Source organism: Vanessa cardui, chromosome 22 (assembly GCF_905220365.1).
Source record: "Vanessa cardui chromosome 22, ilVanCard2.1, whole genome shotgun sequence".
Classification (NCBI taxonomy): domain Eukaryota; kingdom Metazoa; phylum Arthropoda; class Insecta; order Lepidoptera; family Nymphalidae; genus Vanessa; species Vanessa cardui.
The window spans coordinates 5,988,109-6,011,966 of record NC_061144.1 but is presented as its reverse complement, the minus strand read 5'-3'; the positions used below and the strand labels follow the sequence as shown (position 1 = coordinate 6,011,966).

At 30.8% G+C, this 23,858-nt stretch overlaps 3 protein-coding genes across 4 annotated transcripts; 1 reads left to right on the top strand and 2 right to left on the bottom strand.

The window, feature by feature from the left end:
• Positions 1 to 21: 21 nt before the first annotated feature.
• Positions 22 to 12,675, bottom strand: LOC124539269. 2 transcript variants are annotated; one of them, XM_047116593.1, is made up of 2 exons: positions 12,521 to 12,675; positions 22 to 3,267 (listed from the first exon to the last, which is right to left on the bottom strand). In XM_047116593.1, the coding sequence occupies exon 2, from the start codon at positions 3,243 to 3,245 to the stop codon at positions 24 to 26; it is 3,222 nt and encodes a 1,073-aa protein (XP_046972549.1). In that variant the 5' UTR covers positions 3,246 to 3,267; positions 12,521 to 12,675; the 3' UTR covers positions 22 to 23. The 2 variants fall into 2 exon arrangements, with proteins under 2 accessions (XP_046972549.1, XP_046972548.1); XM_047116592.1 differs by lacking the exon at positions 12,521 to 12,675 and adding an exon at positions 5,071 to 5,463.
• A 499-nt stretch (positions 12,676 to 13,174) lies between these two features.
• On the top strand, positions 13,175 to 15,757 carry LOC124539399 (proteasome subunit alpha type-5). Its single transcript, XM_047116790.1, has 5 exons — positions 13,175 to 13,335; positions 13,456 to 13,712; positions 13,976 to 14,154; positions 14,630 to 14,742; positions 14,988 to 15,757. Exons 2-5 carry the CDS (start codon positions 13,456 to 13,458, stop codon positions 15,168 to 15,170), a joined length of 732 nt encoding a protein of 243 aa, XP_046972746.1. The 5' UTR covers positions 13,175 to 13,335; the 3' UTR covers positions 15,171 to 15,757.
• A 1,612-nt stretch (positions 15,758 to 17,369) lies between these two features.
• On the bottom strand, positions 17,370 to 22,950 carry LOC124539354 (juvenile hormone epoxide hydrolase-like). Its single transcript, XM_047116725.1, has 9 exons — positions 22,669 to 22,950; positions 22,186 to 22,368; positions 21,843 to 22,088; positions 21,411 to 21,557; positions 20,053 to 20,272; positions 19,523 to 19,654; positions 18,696 to 18,930; positions 18,269 to 18,481; positions 17,370 to 18,021 (listed from the first exon to the last, which is right to left on the bottom strand). Exons 1-9 carry the CDS (start codon positions 22,753 to 22,755, stop codon positions 17,502 to 17,504), a joined length of 1,983 nt encoding a protein of 660 aa, XP_046972681.1. The 5' UTR covers positions 22,756 to 22,950; the 3' UTR covers positions 17,370 to 17,501.
• Positions 22,951 to 23,858: the final 908 nt, after the last annotated feature.

Here is a 23,858-nt window from a genome sequence, read left to right as displayed (position 1 = left end):
ATTTAAAAAAATATTTGCATCTTTTACTTTTTAATAAATAATAATTGCCTACCGGAACCAAAGTCGCCAACAGTTTCTAATATAGCCAATTCAATGAATCGCATTTTTTTTCCATCAAGGTTTATAGTTTTTACTGAGTTATCTTCCTTGAATTTTATGTATTCTGAGAAGGCGCTCCACTCTTTCCCATCAACAGAATAGCGATAACGAGCCATAAGGAATGTACCATTACCAGCATCACTACGGGGTATGTACTCAGCTTTATCTAATTCGTAAATATCTCTCAAGTCAAAATTGAGTGTAAGATATTTATCTTCTTTAGGATTCGCTTGACCAGATTTACCCCAATCAGTGTGCCATATTGATTTGAGATTTCCATCGGTAAGATTACACACTTCTTGACAAGGTTGACATGGCAAATTACATGTGACTTTAACTCCAGTTATTACGTATTTCAAAGGGTCATCCATTACGATACCTGAAGTGTAGTCGGTCCATTCTGAAACAGTTTTATTCCAAACAGTCCGAATTCTAAAGTTATGTTTACTGCCGTATGCAAAATCGTTAAATGTAAATGAATTGCCTTTAATATTAGTAAACACTACACCATCTCTTTCGATTTCATAGAAATTTGCTTCACTACTTTCATCCCATTTGAGGCAAATTGATGACGAAGTTGGTTCTTCGTCGATTACTTCAAGATTTTTCGGCTGTTCTAATTGTTTATTTAAAGAAAATCGTCCAAAGACTCCACCCTGATTGGTAAAATCGATTAGCTTGATTGCGATTTCATTCACTGTGACGTCGATCTTTTCTATTTTGATCAATAAAAACTTTTGTTTTGTCTCATTGCATTCACTCAAATAGGAGTTCATATAGAAGTCTTTATCAAAATAGTATGAATTATCTTGATTTTCAAATTCAGTAAGACTTCCAGCTTTATTTAAAATTATAGACTTCCCATTAATAGCTGCCTTTATATTTTCAACCTCTTGCGATGCCATTATTTGTATCAATGTGCTTCTTTCTTTAACCATATTTTTGTAAGATTTACGAGTTTTATAAATAGTTATTAATAAGTCACCAACGTCGTTAGACGACGGCGCAATTGTTAAAATTTTAGTGGTAGCGTAATCGCCTTTTAAATAGTCCGAAGTAATACCATCGTCTTCGTAGATTTTAAAACTTGAAGTTCCATTTGGATATAAGGTAAATATCCTAAGATCTCTTATTATTTCGTATGGATTGTTGTGTGGTTTCGTCATTGGTATAATTGATCCTTCTTTAATAAAAATTGGAATCTTCCAGAGAGGCGTCAAGATATTATTATAAATTTTACCACCTTGATATTTCTCGCCAGTCATAAAATCAACCCATATTTGATTTGTATTAGGAAGATATATTCCATCGCGAACAGATTTTTCCATAACTTTTTCGTCATTATAAATTGGAGCTACCAATATATTAGGACCCCACATGTACTGATACTGGGAGTCTTTCGTGTAAGCAGATGTTTCTTCAGGAAATTCAAGGAACATAGCTCTTACCATGGGGAGTCCATATACAGACTCATGTCCAATACTGTAATTATATGGCATTAAAATAGACTTTAGTTTTAAATAAGCTCTATTAAGTTTTATAGCTTCCTGGTCGTAACTGAATGGAGTTTTAGGAGTATTTCCCCAACCATCCATGTTTAATTGTAATGGTGTAAATGTTTTCCATTGATAATCTCGGATATTAATTTCTTTACAACCACCAGCGTAAATGCCATCCATATCAGAACCTACAATCGGTAGGCCTGATAGACCTGCTCCGATATAAGTTGGGATATGGAATCGTATGTATTCCCACTCCCCGCCTTTTTGATCGCCACTCCAAATTCCGGAATAGCGTTGCGTACCAGCCCAGCCGTCGACCATTATAATCATTGGTCTGACATTGTTTTTCGTTGATTTTACAAATATACTCGTAGCATTTTCAACTGCGCTAAGACCAAAAGAATAACCTGAACCAATCCACGCGACATCACATTTTAGTGCTACTATATTAGCAACACCAACTTCCTTACCTAAGTCTCGCTCCCCTTTTTTAGGATTTAAGGGGTCGACAGGGCGGAGATTGGATTCCGTCCACAAAGCGACTTCAACACCATTTTGTAAAGAATAATCGACGAATTCTTTTAAGTTCTCAATGTCACCATCCAAAGAATCTGTTTGACCATACCCGGAACCATAACCGTCGTTTGGTATAAACCAACCTAGAGGTACATCGTGTTTTCTGTATCTGTCTATCATAGCACGAGCAGAAAATTGGTAGTTATTCTTTTCTCCATTTAATGATTCTAAAATACCTTTTTTATCACCAATTTCATTTGGTTTATAGCACTTATAATATTCCCCATCTTCGAACAGTATCGCTCCTCGAGTGTCTGAGGAGACTTTAACCCAATAATCGCGGTTAAAAGCATTTAAATGCGCTTCATAATACGCATACTCTGGCATCAAAAGAGGCTGTCCCGTTAACTCATAATAATCGTTCAAAATGTTTTTTGGTAAACTATTAATAAAATAATATGCATCAAAGTCTTCACTCTCATGAACTGTTTCTATGGAATTATCTGACTTATCACCAAAGTCGTAAATTCCTTTTTGCCAGGTATTTCTTAAGACACCGTAGCCATAAGAAGACCAATAAAAGGGACAAGGCGATGTTACCCCTCCATCGTCCCATGCGTTTGTATTTTTAATGTTTATAATTTCACCCTTGTGACTGAATCTTCCATTTTGCATTCCACCTCCAAAAAAGAATTCATCATCGTGCTGTTTTAGTGTTTGGGTTGAATTGCAATCGGTATAAGAGAGTGGTTGGTTCTCATGTAAAACTTCTTTGTTTTTTCTCAAGTCAACGACATTCATAGTACCCTTTATCTTATCAAAAATGATTTGCACATCTTTGGTTTGCACAATGTACTGCGTATTTACATCCTTGAGTATCGATTGTCTGAATGCTTCGAAGCCATAATCATCTATATTTTTTATAACAATCTTTGCGATATCGTCTGGGTTCATTGGTATCGGAAAATCTAAGAATATTCCGCTTGGGGACATGTAATATCTGAAGACATGATTATTTAAAATGTATAAATTAGCTTTTTCACCAGTTTCAAATTCTATTGCATAATGACTGTCGGTTTTTGTAATAAATTTAATACCACCAATAACATTTTCTGAATTGTCTACCATTGTTTTTTCTGTTTTGTTTTACCTGAAAGTAAAATGCTTCCATTTAAATATTGTTATATCTTCCTATAAACATACATTGTAAAGTGAGCTAATTACAAATGAAGGTTATGAGACAGTGGATGTATGTTTTAAAAATAATGTTGAATTTACGACAATATTTATATCAGCGAATCCGTAAATCATATTTCACGTAATTCAAAGTGTTGTGTGGATCTGGCAGAATAGAACAGAATGCGAACCAGATTTCCGACCCGTAGATTTCTCCCAACATAACGGATGTATAGTGTGTATTTTTGCTTTTGTATATAATTGTGTTAATATTTTGAATTAGCGATCCGCCCCTGCTTCGCACGGGTGCAATACTGATATTAAATTTACTACAGAATTTGTTAATTTATGCCATCAAATTAGAAATTTCTAAAATTATTTGTGTTTCTATATTTTAAGTGTATAACATAAACCATCCTTTCGAATCACTCTATCTATTAAAAAAACCGCATCAAAATCCGTTGCGTAATTTTAAAGATCTAAGCATATATAGTGCTGTCCCTATGTACAGCGATAAGAAACTTTGTTTTATACTATGTAATGACGATGACAAGAATCTTCGATCATTAGTAGTAGTTACCTGATATGATAATGGTGCAGAAACCATGACACATAACGCAAGATAAATTAGCAAAAAGTATATATAAAAACGTTTTAAATTATCGAAATTATCATTAAATTTTAAACATCAAATTAAAAAAGCTAAAAATGTAACATAAGCTATAATACGTTCCCAATATTTTTTAACTATACAAGTGTCCGCAACATAGCTATCACATATCTTATATATTTTTCACATAGTTTATAAGTGCGAGTTAAGACTGGGTGAAAAGTCAAATAAGAGCTCAAAATAATAATTATTATGCTATATCATAGGATGGTTATTAGATACATCGCAATGAACTTAAACTTTTTCGTATCAAAGATAAAACCGGCTATACGGGTTATGCATGTTTTAGGCAATAAATAAAATGAGGATTTCAATTGGGATTTCCAGAACTTCATCAAAGGTAATTCCCAAATCTTAATTAAATGTTAAATTAGAATGTGCAAGTTACAAATAAGGATTTGTGACGAGGTATGATTGGTATGTAAGTATATCGTAAATAATATATAGAAAGCATCATTGACTACGGCCGTTACGTACATTTTGATCAATTATAGCCATCCATTCATTGTTTAGTAACAAATAATAATTAATACATAATATAGTAGTAGTGTAATTTGCAATTTTGTTTTAACTATAACTTAAAAAAAATGTCGGTCAACATATTTTCATTCATTTCATTCATTATTTTATCAAATTATTATCTTATCATTATTTAAATAAATAATTGCTGATTAGACACCTACACGCAAACAGCGAGATCTAAGTTGCTATTATATTACAAATGAAGCATAGAAAACTGTCTTCACTAATCTATTATGTTTTGTGCAGTTCTAGAACATAATGCGCTGGTCAATTAATTTTAGGCGAATGATTTAAATTGAAGTAACTAAGTATCAAATACCAGCTTGTTAAATAAAAAAATATATATCTTTATAGGGCGTAGAAATCGGCTAAGAATGTATTTAATGAAACTCGGGTAAAGTTTCGTTAAATAGGAGAATAAAACGGGAGTTGGAAGTTTATGTTTTATAAATTTCGCGCGGGTAAAGCCGCAGGTTCATCTTGTTAAATATATTTCCATCACTTGTATTTTTTTGTCTTACTATTTCAGACTTTTAATTCAATTATAAAAAATACATGGATAAATAACGAAAAAAAATTACATACCTCTTATTTACTTTAATCGATTCCTCAAGATATCAGAACTTGCAAACAAGGCTTCCCAAAAACATTATAAAAACATCATTTATTTGTAGTGGAAATGTGAATTGATGTTTATGTTATTATTTTCGTCTACAAAGAAGTTGGCACACTCGCACTACCTTAAGTAAACTGGCATTCTATATACAATCAACCGGCTTTATATCAAGCTACAAAATGGGACGGTTATCACATCTACACACGTATATCACATCGTTCTAATAACATACAATACATGATTTTGAGGTATCTATTTAAATAGTCTTGATAGTAGGCGCATCATTATTTGCTAACTAATCAATATCATCTGTAAATAGGATAGGTACTTCTATGTTTAAACAGAGCATGTCCTTTGTTCGATTAAAATGATTTCATGTGAATTTTTTTTTTTTTTTTTTTTCTTTATTTAAAGAGTTTATTCGTTAAGACGAATATGCCACTCTGTAAAATTAACATTAGAGTAATTAAAGTTAAGTTACTTAATACTACTTATGATGTTACATTGTCCTTCCTATTACTAAGACCGACCTTAACTAATTTTATTAATTGAGAAGCTTTTTCTGTATTGGGTTCCGCTAAAATTGTATTTAAGTATCCCACACATGATTTTAATTGAGATACAAATGACATATTTTGTCTAAAGTCCTCGTTCCGGGCACATTCCATTATAATATGGAAGGCATCTTCTACCACGTTGCAAGCCGTACAATTCGGGGAATTAACTTTTCTCATTAAAAATGCGAACTTATTCAAGGGAATATGTCCGGATCGAAGACGCATCATAATAGTTAAATCCGATCTATCAAACCGACTGTTATCAATCCAAGATGATTTAGGGGGTTGAGGCTGGATCGTTTTATACCAAATACCTTTCTCTTTGGATCTCTCGTCAAAGTATTCCTTCCACAACTCGCGGCAAGATTTTTTAATTATGTATGTGTAATCTGAACAAGAAGGATGTAAATCTACTTCAATGCCATCATTACACGCTTCTCTTGCCAAGCAATCCGCTTTTTCATTACCGGCTACACCTACATGTGACGGAATCCACTGTAATACAACTACCTTAGATGTAAAGTGCAATAGTAACTTCAGTATAGTATAAGCTATCGGGACGCCTCGAAAAGTCGAGGTACACCGAGCCAAGTGTTGAAGAGAAGTTTTCGAGTCTGTAAAGATTACAATTTTATCATGATCTATAGTTTCTATGTACGATAATGCTTCAGCTATAGCGAAAAGTTCTACATGCATAATAGATAACTCATTTTTAATTTTGAATTTAAAACCATTTCCTAAACTATCGTCATAAAAGGCAGCCCCTGATCCATCTTTTTCTTTAGATCCATCTGTAAAAATCCGGTGATATGTATTATATTTATCCAAGTTTTGGGAGCAAATCAAATTTATTTCTGGCAAGTTATAATTACGTTTCGGTTTAGAAATTTCATTTATAAATTTAATATTATTTGATAAATCAATATACGTAATCCAATTATTAAAAGAAAACATTTCTAATTGATTAGAAGTGCTAGGTGATATATCTTTAAATTTTTCAAAAGTAACAGCAAGTAGCGGTTTTTTCTTATGTCTCCAGTAGTTATTGTTGAGAAGAATAACTAGTTCATTTAATACTTCATTAGTTTTATTGCACTGAAAGGATTTGATTTTAAGTATATATTTTGCAGCCAAGAATTGTCTTCGAATAAATAAAGGTTGTAAACAGAGTTCTGATTCCATCACATGTATAGGAGTTGACTTTACAAATCCACCTATAACACGCATAGATTGGTTTTGAATTTTATCAAGCTTATTTAGATGTGACTTACAGCTATTGTCGTAGAGGAAGCTTGCATAATCTAGTCTGCTTCGAATAACAGATATGTAAAGGCGTCTAAGGTGCTTGGGATGTATGCCCCAACCGGGTCCAGATAATACTTTAAAGATGTTCAGAAACTTCATAACTTTGTTGCTAACATTATTAACATGTTTACCCCATCTTAAGGAACGATCCAGCCACAATCCCAAGTATTGAACATTATCTACTAATTCTAAATTAATACCATCAATTTTTAGGTCAGTGTAATTTCTTACAGATTTAGGCTTTCTAGTGAACAAACATACTTTACTCTTGAGTGGTGATACTTCCAAACCTATATCTAATAGTAATTTAGTAATAACATTTAGTGCCAGCTGTATATCTGACACAGCTTTGCTAACGTCTTTACACGTAACAAAAATAACAAAATCATCTGCGTATTGAGATATACATATATCGTTGTTAAAACTCTTACAAATATTAATAGTAGCGACATTAAATAAAAGTGGAGAGAGTGGATCTCCTTGAGCTAAACCACATCCAGTATATCTGCAATTCATGAGATTATCAGTAAGGGTAATTAATCTTCTTTCTTTTAAAAAATTCCACAGATATGTACATAGTCGAGATCCTATTCCCATTTTATCTAAAAGTAATAACAAACTATTAATATTGACGTTATTGTACGCATTATTTACATCAATAAAGCACCCTAATGTAACTTGACCTTTGGTGAAACCTATTTGAATTTTTGAGACCAAGTAGCTTAAACTGTCCGTGCAAGATCGATACTTTCTAAAACCAACCATGGACGGTGAAAACATATCGTTTTTCTCTAGATACCACTCTAAACGCTTATTAATAATCATGTGAAGTATTTTGCATAAACATGAGATTAATGCGATTGGTCTGAGCGAAGATACAGATGTAGACTCTCGACCAGGTTTTGCAATCGGGTGTATACGAATATAACGCCATTGATTTGGAATATAACTATACGTCAAAATTTGATTATATAGGAGGGTCAAAATACGTTTACCATTAAGAGGCAAATTTTTAATCATGGAAAACGATATGTTATCACATCCTGGAGCTGTGTCAGAAGCCTTTGTACATTTTTCAATTTCATGTAATAAAATAGGTGATTCCAGTTTTACATTACAAGTTGTAAATAAAGGTTGTTCAGGCATAACATAATCAGGACTTATACTACATAAAAGTTCATACGCTTGTTTCTTATTTACATACCCTTTTTGGCTTTTATACCCTTTCATCCATTTCATCTTCCTCCACATCTCATTTGTAGTAGTAACATGGTCTATTGACGAACAAAATGTATACCATCCTTCACTTTTAGCATGCCGACTGATTCTTTGAGCTGCATTAACTTTTTCTTGAAGAACAGTCAAATTATTTGGTGTGGGATTACGCCTAAAATTTCCTAAGGCTAATCGACGTTCAGCTACTGCTCTTGACAGGTTGATATTCCAATAATATTTCGGAACGAATACTACACCGGGGCTCTGACAAATTTTTATAGAGGGTATATATTTATCTGCTGCTCTGTTAATTTCCTCAACAAAACCGTCATAAGCGTTTTGAAAGCTGTCGGGCAATACGAAATTTGCGAATCTATCTTCAAGGAACTTGGTATATGAATTCCAGTCGGCCTTCTTAAAGTTTCTCTTTTTTACATAAGACGTTTGAAGTACAGAACTGGTTGATATTTTTATAATTATGTGGTCACTCCCTAACATTTCATTCAATGTGGTCCAATCATACTTTATTGCAACATCAGAAGTAACTATCGAGATATCCGGGGAAGACTGACGAAGTCTTCCGTTTACTAATTGGATACGAGTTGGGCTGTTGTCATTCAAGGTAATAAGGTTCAGACTTAACAAGGATGCAAATATTTGATTGCCTCTAGCGTCATTTCTATTTGACCAGGTAGTGTGGTGACCATTCAAGTCTCCAAGTAAAAGAGTTTTTGTAGTAAATAGTGAGAAAAGGAAATCCCAGTCTTGTTGGCATGTTCTAACAGAGGGGGGGCAATATATTGAAACTATATTTTCTATTACCTCGCAGTTAAACACCTTAATATGTAAGACTTCAATGTTACTGTTGTTGCTTCTCGTGTCTTGTATTTGAGCTTTAATAGAATTTTTAGTCAATATAGCCACACCACCATAACCATCACTCCTATCCTTACGGAAAATATTATAGCCGCTAACCCTCACATTAGAATCTTCCTTTAGCCATGTCTCAGTTAATGCAGCAATATGAACTTTTTCTATTTTTAAGAGGTGCTCAAATGATGTCAACTTATTTGTCAAACTTTGGCAATTCCATTGAAAAATATTTATTGTTAAGTGTTCGTTTCTGCCACTATCCATGGTTTAATATATGCAAAGAAAGGCAATTCTATTAAGTAGTGTTTGGCAAAGTAACATAATGAATTAAGTATTATTTTAATGCATGCTTCTATTTTTTTGTCTAATGTTAACTGTTTATCCCATAATTTATCTCTGAGTTGTTTAAAAATGAATTGCCACGTAATCTTCTGTTCAAAACTTGTGTTTTTTATTTCTGTGTTCTCTGTATAATTGTTCTCGTATTCACTTTCTGGTCCTGATTCATGAATTGTATCTAAATTTCCGTCTGAATTATTTCCCGAATTTGTTTTCTTTTCTTTCCTAGACTTCTTTATGCGTTTCTTCTCTTGGGGTTTTTCTTTACTACAAGTTTTCTTTAATACTTGAGCATACGTCTCTTCGCTCTGTTTAAAACAGGGCTCAACACTATCTTGATTATTATGTATATTATTATCGTTATTTCTAATTGTCATAGAAGGTTGTGAATCATTATATCTTGGCTCTGGAGGGACATATATAGTTAAAGCTCTTTTATAGGTACAGTTGAATTCTGCCATAATATCTCGAATACGTTTCTCTTTAATATAAATCGGGCATATACGAGCCAATGTCATATGTTTACCATGGCAGTTATTGCACTTAAATTCTGTCGTATCACAATTAGCATGAGAACCACCACACTTAGGACAAATACATTTATTGGATGGACACATTTTGATTGTGTGTCCATATCTCCAGCATCTAGAACACTGTGTAACTGGGTAAATGTATGGGTTGACATTAGCAACCGTATCAAAGATATAAACCTTTGCTGGTAATGAAGTTCCATTAAAACATATTCGCACGGCCTCCGATGGTTCCCATTGACCCGTAGCATTATTTCTATGTTTCAATCTTTTAACTCCTGTTATCTCCATGTCACATTTTAAACTCTCTAATATTTCCTCCTCGGTAATTTCTAAATCAATGTCCTTGATGACTCCAAAAGATTGAGAAATTTCAAATGTTTTTTGGCATTTAAACCCGTTTTCTTTAAAAAAAGTGGATTCTAATAATTTATCCGCACTTATTTCGTTATTAAACTGCACTACTGCTTTAAACGCATTTATATATTTGACCCTCGTAATGTCTTTAATATTTTCTGATTTCAACATTTTCGCCAACTTAAACTGTTTAGGTATTTTTTCTACTGAGGTAATACTAATTTCAAAGTTGTAGTTCGAGATTCTATTCGAATCATTCGTACGAGCCACTTTTCCCCGTCTTGTAACGGTTAGCCATAGCTCATCCTGATCTGTACGTCTATCTCTTTTGTTGGGTCTTATTATATTATTCAAGTTTTCATTGTCTGATATCGTGTCTACTAATTCCTCCATGTCGCGCATTCTCACATTTTCGCTATCCTTCATTATCTCACTGTAATCTTCCATCGTACATTCCACAATTTCGTTTTCACTCAATCGCTCATCTTCATTAACGTTGCTAGCCATTTGTAAACAACATAACTAGGCGAGATAACGCTTCAATACAATCGAGCGGAACAATTAAAAGCCGGTATTCAATAAAACAGTACGCGCGTCTCACTATAACAAGCGCCCGCGCGCGAATGATTTCATGTGAATTTAAATATTAATTTTTTTTTTCACGTGTACTTACTGCCACTAACATAGTACCACGAGCCATCGCGAATTTTTTTGGAAAATTAAAGTTAAAAAATATATATTTTGAAGTGAAGGTTTGGGCTCACGACACGATTGACTAATTTAAACAACACAATGATTTACTATCTATTATCTTATGCTAAAATAAATGAACGATTGAATGAAATTGATCACCAAAAATATTGAAAGTTTATTATATTTATATATAATATATATAATATTAATAAAGTTTATTATATATTTATATTTAAGAGAATTCAATTAATAAACGAAATTGTTTTGATTTTTTTGTTGTATTTCAACAGGATAGAACTCTTTCTATCCTGTTGAAATACAACAAAAAATATCTCTATACTGCGACTTTTGAGTTATCTAAAAATGATGATTGCATGCTGTCGATGTATGTTTGGAAACATAAAAACCTCTAACAATCTCTAGTTGTCTTATGTGGGCGGAGGAAATAATTTTTTAAGATAAAAAAATTAAACTTATACTCAGCGCCAATTATGCTCTTTTTACTTTTTTATATTTATTTTTTACTTTCTGATTAGTAATTCATTCATCGATTAAATAAAAAATAACTGTTCGTCCTGTGATAACCTTAAGTTTCGCATTAAATTGTTGAGTATAAAATAATGATTATTTTTTACATTATTATATCCTTTCTCACTTCTATATTATTAATAGTTGTTCAATCTTTTTTTTTTGTGTGTCCTCTATTGAACATACATGAACATTATACATGAAAAATATTTAAAAATGTTTATTGAACAATGAAGAACGGTGAGTGAAAAGTCGTCTACAATAGAATGTTTGAGTGAACGTTATAGTTTTAGCAGATAACTATTTTAAATTATTTACTTTAAAATTCGATGCAGTAGGATACGAAACTTTCAAATCAAATCTAAAGAAACTTTACTCAAGTTGACTTTTACAAGCACTCTTAAAATATATTTAAATAAACGCATAAAATGTACATATATACTTTTTTAACCCTCTACATTGTCATCGGAAGCGATTGAATCGTAGAAGACTCTGTCGGAAAATACACCGAACAACGTGTTGTAAGAAACATGAGTATTGAGCTTAATACGGGTGCAATAATGTTTTTTTTTTGTTATCTCTTGGCTTAAAAATAAATCTTAATTATTAAGGATTTTTCCCTAATCTAACTTGAAGTCGGGAAATAGCAGCCTACTTTTTCGTATAATGTTTTTGTGCTATATAATTACATTTTAGTTCGCTTCGAAAATATTCGAATGTTTATATATACATTTCGGCAACGTAAAATTGCCTATGCCTATTATCCCAAATCTTCACTACGATTGAGAATAAATATAAGAGATATTAAATGTATATACGTAGTCTGATATACATATTGTATTTATCTAAAAAATATTTATTAAAGAGAAAATTAAACGTCAAAAACAATTAACCTTATAACTCAAACTCATCCAAATAAAACTTATTATTAAGTCTCATAAATTTAAATATTGTAACTAAGTACGTATAAGAAATACCTAATTAAGTATATAAAATGTGTCTTTGATTATACGTGTACTTACAATCTATAATTTTTTTGTCAAATTTACTATCAACACAAAACGATGTTACATTGTATGAAATATGAATATACTACATTCAGTATGCTAATAAAACATTTTAAATAATTTTATTATTCATAATCATAACTCATATAAATGAATGAATATAGCAACTATGACGTCAGATATTGTCAATCAATGTGGCATTAACTATTTGACTTATGTCTGTTCTACAACTAGCTGTAAAAAAATGCGGTGTTGCGTGGTTAAAATACGAAAATTACCAGTGTAAGAACTAAAAATAGACTAAGAAAAGTTTAAAATTGTTACGACAAACAATGACATATATTTCGAAACACTTTCGTCGTAAATATAATTTTAAATTTATACATTTTAAAGCAAATTTCCATTAATTACTTTTCTATCTAGTTACCTAGCCGTTTAATTTCAATTAAAAGTCATTGTTTGGCATATTTTTTTTGTTTCTGTTTAATTTTTATTCTATAAAATTTAAGATATTAAGAACTGAAAAACGATTTATTAATTTCTAAATAATAATAATGTGTCTTATTGGCCTGTCGTATATATCTACCGAGTAATTTTAAAAAGCGATAACATATAGCTGAGAGTGTATACGCCTTTAAATGAAAGTCATATATTTTGTCTGTAGCTTAAAAAATATTTTTGATTCTCGTTTCGCTTCCGAATTGTCGTTGTCATGCTGTCAATTTTTTGATTACTCACGAAGTTGCTGGCCAGTGCATTTTGTTCTGAATTAACCATCAAAAATATAAATAGTAAGATATTACACAAGTTTGAAATCCAATACTTTTAAGGTATAATATGTTTCTAGAGTGTTATGAGATATTTAATAATATTTACTTTCATTTTTTGCCCATATTTAAGACTTATGTACCGGTATTGTAGCTTGATTAAAACTTGTATACCTTTTTCAGATGTTCTTAACTCGTTCAGAATATGATCGTGGAGTCAACACATTCAGCCCTGAGGGGCGACTGTTTCAAGTCGAATATGCCATAGAGGCTATAAAACTCGGTTCTACCGCGATCGGTATATCAACTTCTGAAGGTGTTGTTTTGGCTGTTGAAAAAAGGATAACTTCGCCTTTAATGGAACCAACTACTATTGAAAAAATTGTTGAAGTCGATAGACACATTGCTTGTGCTGTTTCCGGATTAATGGCTGATTCCAGGTAATTAAATATTAATAAATAATTTCTATCTAACTATCAACTTTTTTAGAACAAAAATTTTGAAACCGGCTTAATCTTCATGTTTGTTGTAATTTGTCAGCAGTCAGTCAGTTAGTGATACAGAATTTATTAAAAATATAGTTACTAAGTACGGAATATTTACCATGTTTTTTAGTTTTTATCTGTTGGAGCTAGATATTTCGACATTATCCATGAATGTCTTGTTCATGAGAAGCCATGAGACTAAAATATATTTTTTTCAGAACTCTAATAGAGAGAGCCCGAGTAGAATGCCAGAATCACTGGTTTGTATACAATGAGCGCATGAGTGTTGAGTCGTGTGCACAAGCTGTTTCTAACCTGGCCATTCAGTTTGGAGATAGTGATGATGATAGTGGAACAGCTATGTCCAGGCCATTTGGAGTAGCTGTTATGTTTGCAGGTTTGTTTTAAATTATGTAAACAAGAAAAAAATTATGTAGTTCTAGTAAAATGCTTCTATATAACAGAATCATTATGATTTACAAATATTATAAACTGATATTTAAATACAACCTAAGATTTAAACTTATTAGAATGAGTTCTTGTCATCTGTATCAATATCTTATCAATTCATAACATGTATTGGTGGAGATCTTGGTAATGTATGGTTTGAGCATATTTTTTTTTATAGTCAACTAAATATTTATTATGACTTTGGAAGTAAAATTAAAGTGGGTTACATACTGATAAGTATTTAGTGAAATTGAGATATAATATAAATATAAACCTTTACTGGTCCTGTCATTGGAATACAACAAACTATTTAATTTACTAAACTAAAAGTATATATATTAATAAGAAATTAGTTGTAAAACCTGTATGAATATTTTTGTATGTTTTTATGTTCCGTGAAACTGAAATAATATATTTTCTAGGTATTGATGAGAAGGGCCCCCAGCTATTCCATATGGATCCCAGTGGTACATTTGTCCAATATGATGCTAAGGCTATCGGCTCTGGTAGTGAAGGTGCTCAACAAAGTTTGAAGGTCAGTAAGAATTTTATTAGAATTACATATAACTACATCTATAATTTTTCATATTTCATATTAGTTCCTACAGTTAAATAAGCATAAGAACATACAATTTGTGTACTCTGTTTAAAATTATACTATTTAAATTAAGTTCTTTAATTATATACAAAATATTTGTTGTGTTTTTTTTAATATTGTATTCAATAGAACAATTTACAAGATTTTTAAAATTAATAATCATAGTCTTGGTTGTTTTTTAGGAAGTGTATCACAAGTCAATGACCCTCAAAGAAGCGATTAAGTCTGCACTAACAATTCTGAAACAGGTTATGGAGGAAAAGTTATCCGAGAACAATGTAGAGGTTGTTACTATGACACCAGACTCAATGTTTCACATGTTTACTAGGGAGCAACTTGCGGAGGTCATTAAAGACATACCTTGAACTCTCATACTAGGGATAGTCAAAGCATGGTTCAGTATACAGTTTTGTTTATTTTAATATTCGGACCTAAGTATGAAAGCAAAAATTTATTATATATAAACTGAATTCTCTCCATGCTGCAACTATCTATTACATGTATGTTCCGGTAGTATTTGAAGTAAATTGTATAGTTTGGATAAGTATTTTAGTAATCATGTAATTTTGTATTCACTTCCTTACTTATAATTATTGCCTAGTCGGTGTTTAAGTAAACGCTGGTTTCTCTCTTTCTGACACCCTTTATTTTACATTCAAAAGAAGATATAGTTTCGTTTAATCAATCTCCCCCTGAGCAATATTTATAAGTAAAGTCATTCATTTGTATGGTTAAGTAAAATGTATTATTTGGAACATATTTTTTTGTGTAATTTTAGAAATTTCGCAATCATGTATTTATCAATTTTTTTGAATCTGTTTACAACAAGATTACAGACTAGGATCCTTTAAATTGTTTTTCTAATGCAATTTATTTCAAATATTACTTTGGTGAAGGAGTTTTTAAGAATCTTAAAGTAAGTAATTGATGTTTAATAAAAGTTACATCAATATCTGTATGTATTATTTACCTTTTGATATTTTTATTTAAGTATTTAAACACAAACACTATGGTATCTTATAGCAGTAAACTGTAGATTCTATTTGTTTCATAGAATTTTAGTTGTAGTTTATGTTTAAAGTTTTACCTATACATAATTATTGATAGGTCTACTAATATGTATGTATTTGTATGTCAATATTACTTAATGAGCCAATTTATAGCAACGATTTCGATACAATTGATGAATAAGCTAATAAACTCGAGACAGACGACAGTTGCATAATGCTTATAATAATAAATAGTAACAGCCCAAAAGTGTACACTGCTGCAGTTTTTATTATAAATTTTAGCATCCGAGGGCTATTTGATTCAAAGTTCTATTTAGTTTAATTTAGCTTTGTGATATGTAATTTTTATTCTAATTAAGTTTATTAGCGAGTATTATCTATCACAATCAAAAATTAATGTGTGTCTTTTTAGTTTACTTTGCTAAACCAAGTTAGCAAAAAAGAGTATTTGAGATCCACTACTGCAAATATTTTCATAATTGGAAATGAATGTTTCATTATAAAAATAATATAATTTGATCCTATCGTTTTATATCAGAACAATAAGTCCAAGAACATCCATGATATTGTTTCAATTTATCCAAGGTATATTATTTTATTTAGATCATATCTTCAATGCCAGAGCTACAATGGAGTGAAAATAGTTCCAGGAATACACTACAAGAATTGTCTCGTTTGAGGTTGGGAAGGCAGACTGTCTAAACAACATTTATTTTGAATGTAAACTGTCATACTTTGAAATAAATTTCTGTTTATATTTGTTTTAGTTCTTAATGTAGTGTAGATGGTAAATATCTATATATCTATACTTAATTATTAATATATAAAAATGTTTGTTTTTGATCTAAAAACTGAATCGATTGAAATAACTCTTATCTCATTGGAAGGCAACTTTATGGTATTTTACAAAATAAATTTAATTATGAATGGTTTATTGTGTGAGATTAATAGACTGTTGACAATGTTTGCCCAATCGCCATTAAAATTTCTATATTAACCATTTTCAACACTCAAACTCAAATTGCTTTATTCAATATAGAAGTATTACACTTTCTTATTGATGGTCAAGTGAAACAGTACAACCGGTACGGAAAAGAAAATACCCTGATCTGAGAAGAACTGACGAAAGAAACTCAGCGGGTTTTTTTGTCTCATGTATTATATAAACAATTTAAATGAAATGAAATAGCCAGGAGGCAATCGTTTCATTCCCAAGGTGTGCTATCAATCACAAACTCATGAATTGTATAATAACCTTTTACACAAGCATTCCTTAATAAAAAAAATTTAATTTGGCAACAAAGGCATTTGAAATATTACATTTATTAAATTAAAATATAAATTAAATGATGATGCAGCACTTTAAGCTAAAGTGCAGTGCAGCATTCGTTTATTAGTATATATATAATATAATAAGTATTCAATTTAATTTCTAATTAAGAAAATAGAAAAAGACTAATAATAATAGAAAAATATATTTTTATAAATCAAACAGTATACAAAAATAGTTTCAATGGAATAATTTGATTTTGTTTCATTACACATATAAATTAATCTTATTACTTAAAATTAATAAATGCCACTTTGTTACATTTTAATTTCAGTTACTGTAACAACAACATTATAATTCGTTAAAAACTGATTTTTTGTTCATATTCATAACTTAAAAATTTAATTGTTTATTTTTTACCAATATTTTGCCAAATAAGGTTCCAAATCTAATGGGTTGACATTGGGAGCAAATCTTTCAACTGGGACTCCATTTTTATCAATGATAAACTTTGAAAAGTTCCATTTAATGAAGTCTCCAAATGTGCCACTTTGGGTGCGTTTCAAAAACGTCCACAGTGGATGTGTGTTTTCGCCATTCACCTCGATTTTCTCGAAAACGTCAAACTGGACGCCTCTTTCTCGCACGAATTTGAGGATATCTTTCGCAGATCCTGGTTCCTGACTACCGAATTGGTTGCAAGGGAACGCTAGGATACGGAAATCTCTACTCTTGGCGTATTTTTCATGTAATTCATTTAGTTGGTTGTAGTTTGTGTCCGTCAGTCCGCACTGCGATGCGACGTTGACAATGAGAAGTACTAATCCCTTATATTTGTCAAGTTTCACATCTCTACCGTATATGTCTTTTACAGTGAAATCGTATATAGTTTCTGCTTCTTTTTCATGTTTGCTGTTATCAATATCTTGAGGTTTACTGAAATAATAAATAAATAGTAAAGAATATAGTAACAAGCATGCCCATTTTTAATTGTGATTTAGTATAACTATAGCATACTACTACAAGGGCCTACACAACTTACCTTCAGGTAGCTTTCTTGACTTCCTCCTACATTACTACATATATATACTAACAATTGAATAAAATTATATAACAATGACAATAAAGAAATACAAAGTGTTATTTTTATTTATAATAAATTTTTATAATAATAAATTCTTACCCAACAACATTATGGAATTCTCTAAAAGTTTTAACGGCATCAAATATATCAGTTGCCATGATATCTGGATTTTCTAATGTGGCAAAATGGCCACCATCTTCTACCATCGTACTGTGTAAATAATTTTTGAATTTAAGCTTCAAAATGCTATCTGGTTGGTATCCTAGTTCATATTTGAATTTGATGCCCCATGTTGGTACTACTGTTGGAATTCTGAAATTAAATCGGCCAATATGACTTTTGCTTTAACAGTATCAAAGCATAAATATATGCTTAGTGTTATGTTATGGAAGTCTAGAACACTATTGAATGGTAATTGATGTGTTCCATTGTCATTTATTTCCGTGCATAAAAAATAATATGGAATTTAAAATTAACTTTACTATAATAAAGTGACATAGAATCAGGAAAAAAATAATGAACTTACTCCTCAAGTCTCATACTCAAGGCACGTTTACTGAAGGTCTCTGCATATAGTCTCACAGCGGTAGTCATACTATTTGTAGACCAGTACACCATGATGTTGTCCAATAAATGTGTGAGACTGTACTTAGGCAGTAAGTTACAATCTTGAGAATCTCTGTTAGATGGATTGGTCATTGTACAGAATTTATCTAGGATGTATGCAGCTAGACCCGCTGGGGAGTCCGTCAATGCAATACCTGAAAACATAAAAATGTAATGTATTATGTAAATTTTTGTGTAAGTTAAATTAGATCTTATCTAGTAGGGAATAAAACTCATAATAGAGAGTATTCCGGACACGTGAATGTAGCAACATTGTTGTTATGGCCCCACCCTCTTTTTGGTGATGTGGTTTGGAAGGTATTACAAAGGGATTGGTACAGATTCTGATACAAGGGGTTGTGTCTGGATGGCGTTCAGGGCTCCGGGGAGTCCCACACCCACCCCCCACTTTCCATCACGTGGGGGAAACGCGTAATGCGTTATTGCAGTGAAAAAAAAAAAGAAAAATGGCCTTTCTGGATAGGTAACACCCACTCATCAGATATTCTTCCGATACCAATATTTAGTACTATTGTTTTCTGGTTCTATAATATAAGATACTAATAAAGATTCTATATAAAAAAGAATGTGCAATCTGGGTATTCCCAGGATTGCATAAAATTATAAAAGATTTTGATTTTTATTTATTATTATTATTAAAATGTAAAATTTGTCGATGTGTAAAGAATTGGTAGATTGATTGCGTTACACATCTAGAAAATAGAATAGTTTACAGTTAATTTATACCAATTGTATCAGGTTTTGTTGCTTGTAAGTGTAAATAACCGGACTCTTCTATCAAGCGCGCTACATGCTCGCCCCACGGGTACATACGGCTTTCTAGTTCCGGTTCAACTATCAATTTCGGCCAAAAGTTACCTGAAAATTTTTAACCAAAAGGAAAATAAGATATCTGTGAATTGTTTAACGTTTTCTCCTGTAATTTAAAAAAAGTTTTTATTTGGAAATTATAAAATTTTAGGGAATCATTAATATTCCTATTTACCTCTCCATTATTCAAGCTTAAAGCTTGTGATAGGAGTGGGGATGAACGGCCAGGATCGAACCTGCGAACCATTGCGATATTCTAATTTAGTACCTTCGTAAAAATTAATTCTGTAAAAGTAATTTTATTTCATGTTATATCTTTATGAAATCATTCATTTGAATGGAAAAGGTTACAATATTTCTTTTATAAATATTTGTTTTTTGTTTCCTAAGAATTATTGTTTTCTTTAAAAGAGTTTAATTTTTTTTATCTGATGTTTAGAACTTACCCAATAAAGTATAAATATGAGCCAATGGATGAAACCAGAGTAAGGGCATATTAGTATGAAAACCAAGTACTCTATCAGGAAATAGAGTAGAAATAATCGAGCCCAACAAATGCCCAGCATCGCCACCCTGTATATAATATTTTTCATGACCTATTCTTTTCATCAAGTTTGAAATAACGACCGCCATCTCAACTGGACCTAAACCTGGCCGAGCTGGAGCCTAGAAAATAAATTAAACTTTAAATAATTCATCATAAGGTCGATTATTGTTTAATTGACATAATAGCATATAAATCTTTTACATTGTAATAGGTATTTATTTTATTAAAAAGGTTATCACTGCCAGCGCTAAATAGGGTGATGTGTGATGTAATTTTTAAGTCATATCAACAGAATTACCATATGATGTGCATTTATTCTACAAATTTATGAAAGTTTGTATTTATTTGTAAACAAAATCTTTCTTACTATTAGTCTTTTAGTTTGATAATATTTTTTTACGAAGGAAATTATATAATTAGATGAATAGAACTATTAATATTTTATAGAGTGCTGGCAGTCTCAATGGCTTGATTGTAATGCTGTAGAACTACAGTTCTAGGGTTGAAATACCCGGTCAAGTCCGAAAGTATCCTGAGATATTCTTTGTAGGAATCTGGAGTTAATTGGCTAGGAGTTCATTTATTTTTATTTAAAATAGAAAATGCAATGAAATTAATATTATAGAATATATTTTTTTGCTAGCGTTACAAAACCTAAATTCAGGTTTTTAATAAAAGGTAACAAAATCTATCTACAGATAATTAATAAAAATTTATCATTCTTTTTAATCAATAATGCATTCATAATTTAAAATTAATACTTTTTAGTTTATTGGTATGGTTTATCTGAGACTTAAGATTTTTTATGATAAGATTTAAATATATGTAGCTTAATTATTAAAGACTCTAGAAATTACTAGAATTATCTAAGAGTGTTATTATTTTAAAATGTAATAAATTACAAGTCACAATCCATACTAGTATTATTAATGAACAAAAACACTCTGTTTATCTGTTGCTCTTTGAGAGACCACTAAACCGAACTTCATGAAATGTTGTATGGAGCAGCGTATCTCAAGAATAGGCATAGGCTACTTGCCTTACCTTGAAACACAAATTAAGCCACCAGCTACAATTAGTTTAGTATAAATATTTATACCTACCTAATATAAAACCATCCATAAAATTTTACATCATTACCATGTAATATGCATAAAACACAATGCATAAAATTTATCTTATCAAAAAAGAGATTAAAAATATATTTATAAAACAATTTGGTGCATTTTACTAAATATGAAATAATAATTTAAATACCTGTGAAAATCCATATCCGGGAAGACTAGGTGCAATGATCTCAAAAACAAAATCATGACTAACCCTAGGTGTTATAAGTTTAGGTATAATCTCGTAGAACTCTCTAATAGAACCAGGCCATCCATGTAACATTAGTAAAGGCACCACCTGCCAACATCATCTAATGTAAACATTTAACTACATATATGGTAAAAAATTTAGACTTACCATTAGTAGTAACCAGAAAAAGCTAAAACAATTAGTTGCAACATTGTTTAATAATTAATTAAAAATTTACATTAAAAAAAAAAATTTCTTATATAAGTCATCAAGAGATTTACTAATATGTAATTTTTTAAATTATTTATGCATTTCTAACCAAAATGTTTTGCTTATGAAGGCATAAGTAAAACATTTTCACTTAACAATATATAATAATGTGTATAATCTTACTTTAATATCATTGGCGACATTAGGCTTAACATGCATATAATGTATATCCAGTCCTTGTACATTAGTCATATAATGATCATATTTGTTGAAGAAGTCTTCCCTCTCCTTAAAATTGTATTTATTCTGCCAGTAATCTAAAACTCGAGTCATGAAGTGGGAGTTAAAACCATAATTGAATCCAGTATTTTCTAGTGGTGGAGGAAACGGTCTTCTGTGCAGAAGTCTTTCTCTAAGATCATTTACCATCTGGAAATATAAATAGTTTTCGTTGTTGAATTATTAAATAATTTCAGCAGTTTACTTCCTTTTAATTAGGTTTTAATTATATAAATATTCAACTCACCACATCAGAAAACTCAATTTGATAAGGTCTTATAGATAAATCTGGATTGATTTTCATGGGATATGGTCCCCAGTATTCATTCAAGTTTAGTTTAGGTAGATCTGGAGGAGTTGTGATGGCTTGATACACATAGTAAGATGCTAAGCCTGTTACTAGGGCAGATACGAAAACTATTTTTCGAAACTGAAATGAAGTATACTTTATTCATAACAATATAAATTATTGAATCATCTAAGTAATTTTTTTTAAATAGTAATTATTTTGTATCTAGGAAATTAATTTTAATAATGCATTTTGATGTTTCTTTTAAGCTTCTATTACTTTTTTAGAGCTGAATTTTATTTGTAATTCAATGAAATTTGTGTAAAATCATCATTACATGTCAATTTTAATTTTAAAGTTCCTTAGCAACTAAATAATTATTCTCAAAAATAAAGCAACATTTTTAACAAGGTTATTAATTGAAATCGTTATTTTACTTACAGAAAATAGGGATGATTTCCTTTTCTTTTTATTGTCTTGTTGGTTTTTCTTTTTGTTTTCATTTTTCTTTGATTGTTTATTGCTCATTTTATGTCTATTCGTTACGTTTTTGAAATGTTTTAAAACTTTTACCGGCTTAATAACTTTTATCTTACTTTGAAAAACTTATTTAATTTCCCTTATGATTAGTTTAGAGCTGTTGTAGATAAAGATTTTGTTGAGATTTATAAGTGTGCAAAATAATATTTTAAATCAGTATTGATCAGTATCGATGATATTTGGTGATCACATCAAATCAAAGTACGAATTTACACGAAAGTTGAATAAATGACAAGTCAGAACTGAGTGACAAATGACAATAATATTTGACATGTAAACTCAACTGATAAGCATTCTGTTCGTGAAATAAATAATATGTTTAAATTTTTATTGCTTTTTAAACTTTATTGATTTTTTTATAATGCCCTTTCCTTTGAAAATATAAAAAATGCACGTTAAGTATGAAGGCATTTGATATTCAGTTTAAAACATATTGCTCAACATATCAAATACAATAAGATAATATACGAATACGATAACTATACATACTTATTTATAATATGTTAATATGCGAAAGTAACTAGCCGTATTAGTATCTGACCCTTTCAAAGTCAAACTACTGAACCGATTTTGATGAGATTCGGTATGAAGATTAGGTTTATGAACCCCAAGGTCCTCTCTTAAAAGGCTAGCGAAGATGCGAGTGACAACTGGTAAGCTATATATTATGTATATTCGAGTCGTATATAAAGTTATGATGGTATATTCGTCAACTAAATCTGTAAAACCAATGCCAAAATATGTACAAAAATAATGTATAACTGAATTGTTTCTCATAAAATGTTCTAAGAAACCATCCGCATTTACCTTTCTCTAAGAGTTTTTCTAGCCAGTAGAGTTGTTCACTTTGTAGCATTGTACCACGAGAAGCACTCTTTTGTCTGTGAATTGTGTGGCAACTTACTGTAATATATATACTACAAAAACGCCACTAACTTATTTTGAAAATGGAATTTATTCTTCGGCTTTAGATATGCAGTGTCAAAGCATATGAGATCTATGGAAATTGCATGGCAGCCTTCCATGCAATTTCCAATTTCCTAACTAAATTTTGTCAATTCCCATCTAAGCGTTGGTTTTGAAGGCATTTT

Coding starts and splice junctions, on each gene's coding strand:
- LOC124539354 (XM_047116725.1), bottom strand. CDS start 22,755: ATGAGCAATAAACAATCAAAGAAAAATGAAAACAAAAAGAAAAACCAA. Junction 21,558..21,842: donor ATGTCGCCAATGATATTAAA/GTAAGATTATAC, acceptor TGATGTTGGCAG/GTGGTGCCTTTACTAATGTT. Junction 19,655..20,052: donor TCATATTTATACTTTATTGG/GTAAGTTCTAAA, acceptor AAAAATTTTCAG/GTAACTTTTGGCCGAAATTG.
- LOC124539269 (XM_047116593.1), bottom strand. CDS start 3,245: ATGGTAGACAATTCAGAAAATGTTATTGGTGGTATTAAATTTATTACA.
- LOC124539399 (XM_047116790.1), top strand. CDS start 13,456: ATGTTCTTAACTCGTTCAGAATATGATCGTGGAGTCAACACATTCAGC. Junction 13,713..13,975: donor GGATTAATGGCTGATTCCAG/GTAATTAAATAT, acceptor TATTTTTTTCAG/AACTCTAATAGAGAGAGCCC. Junction 14,155..14,629: donor AGTAGCTGTTATGTTTGCAG/GTTTGTTTTAAA, acceptor TATATTTTCTAG/GTATTGATGAGAAGGGCCCC.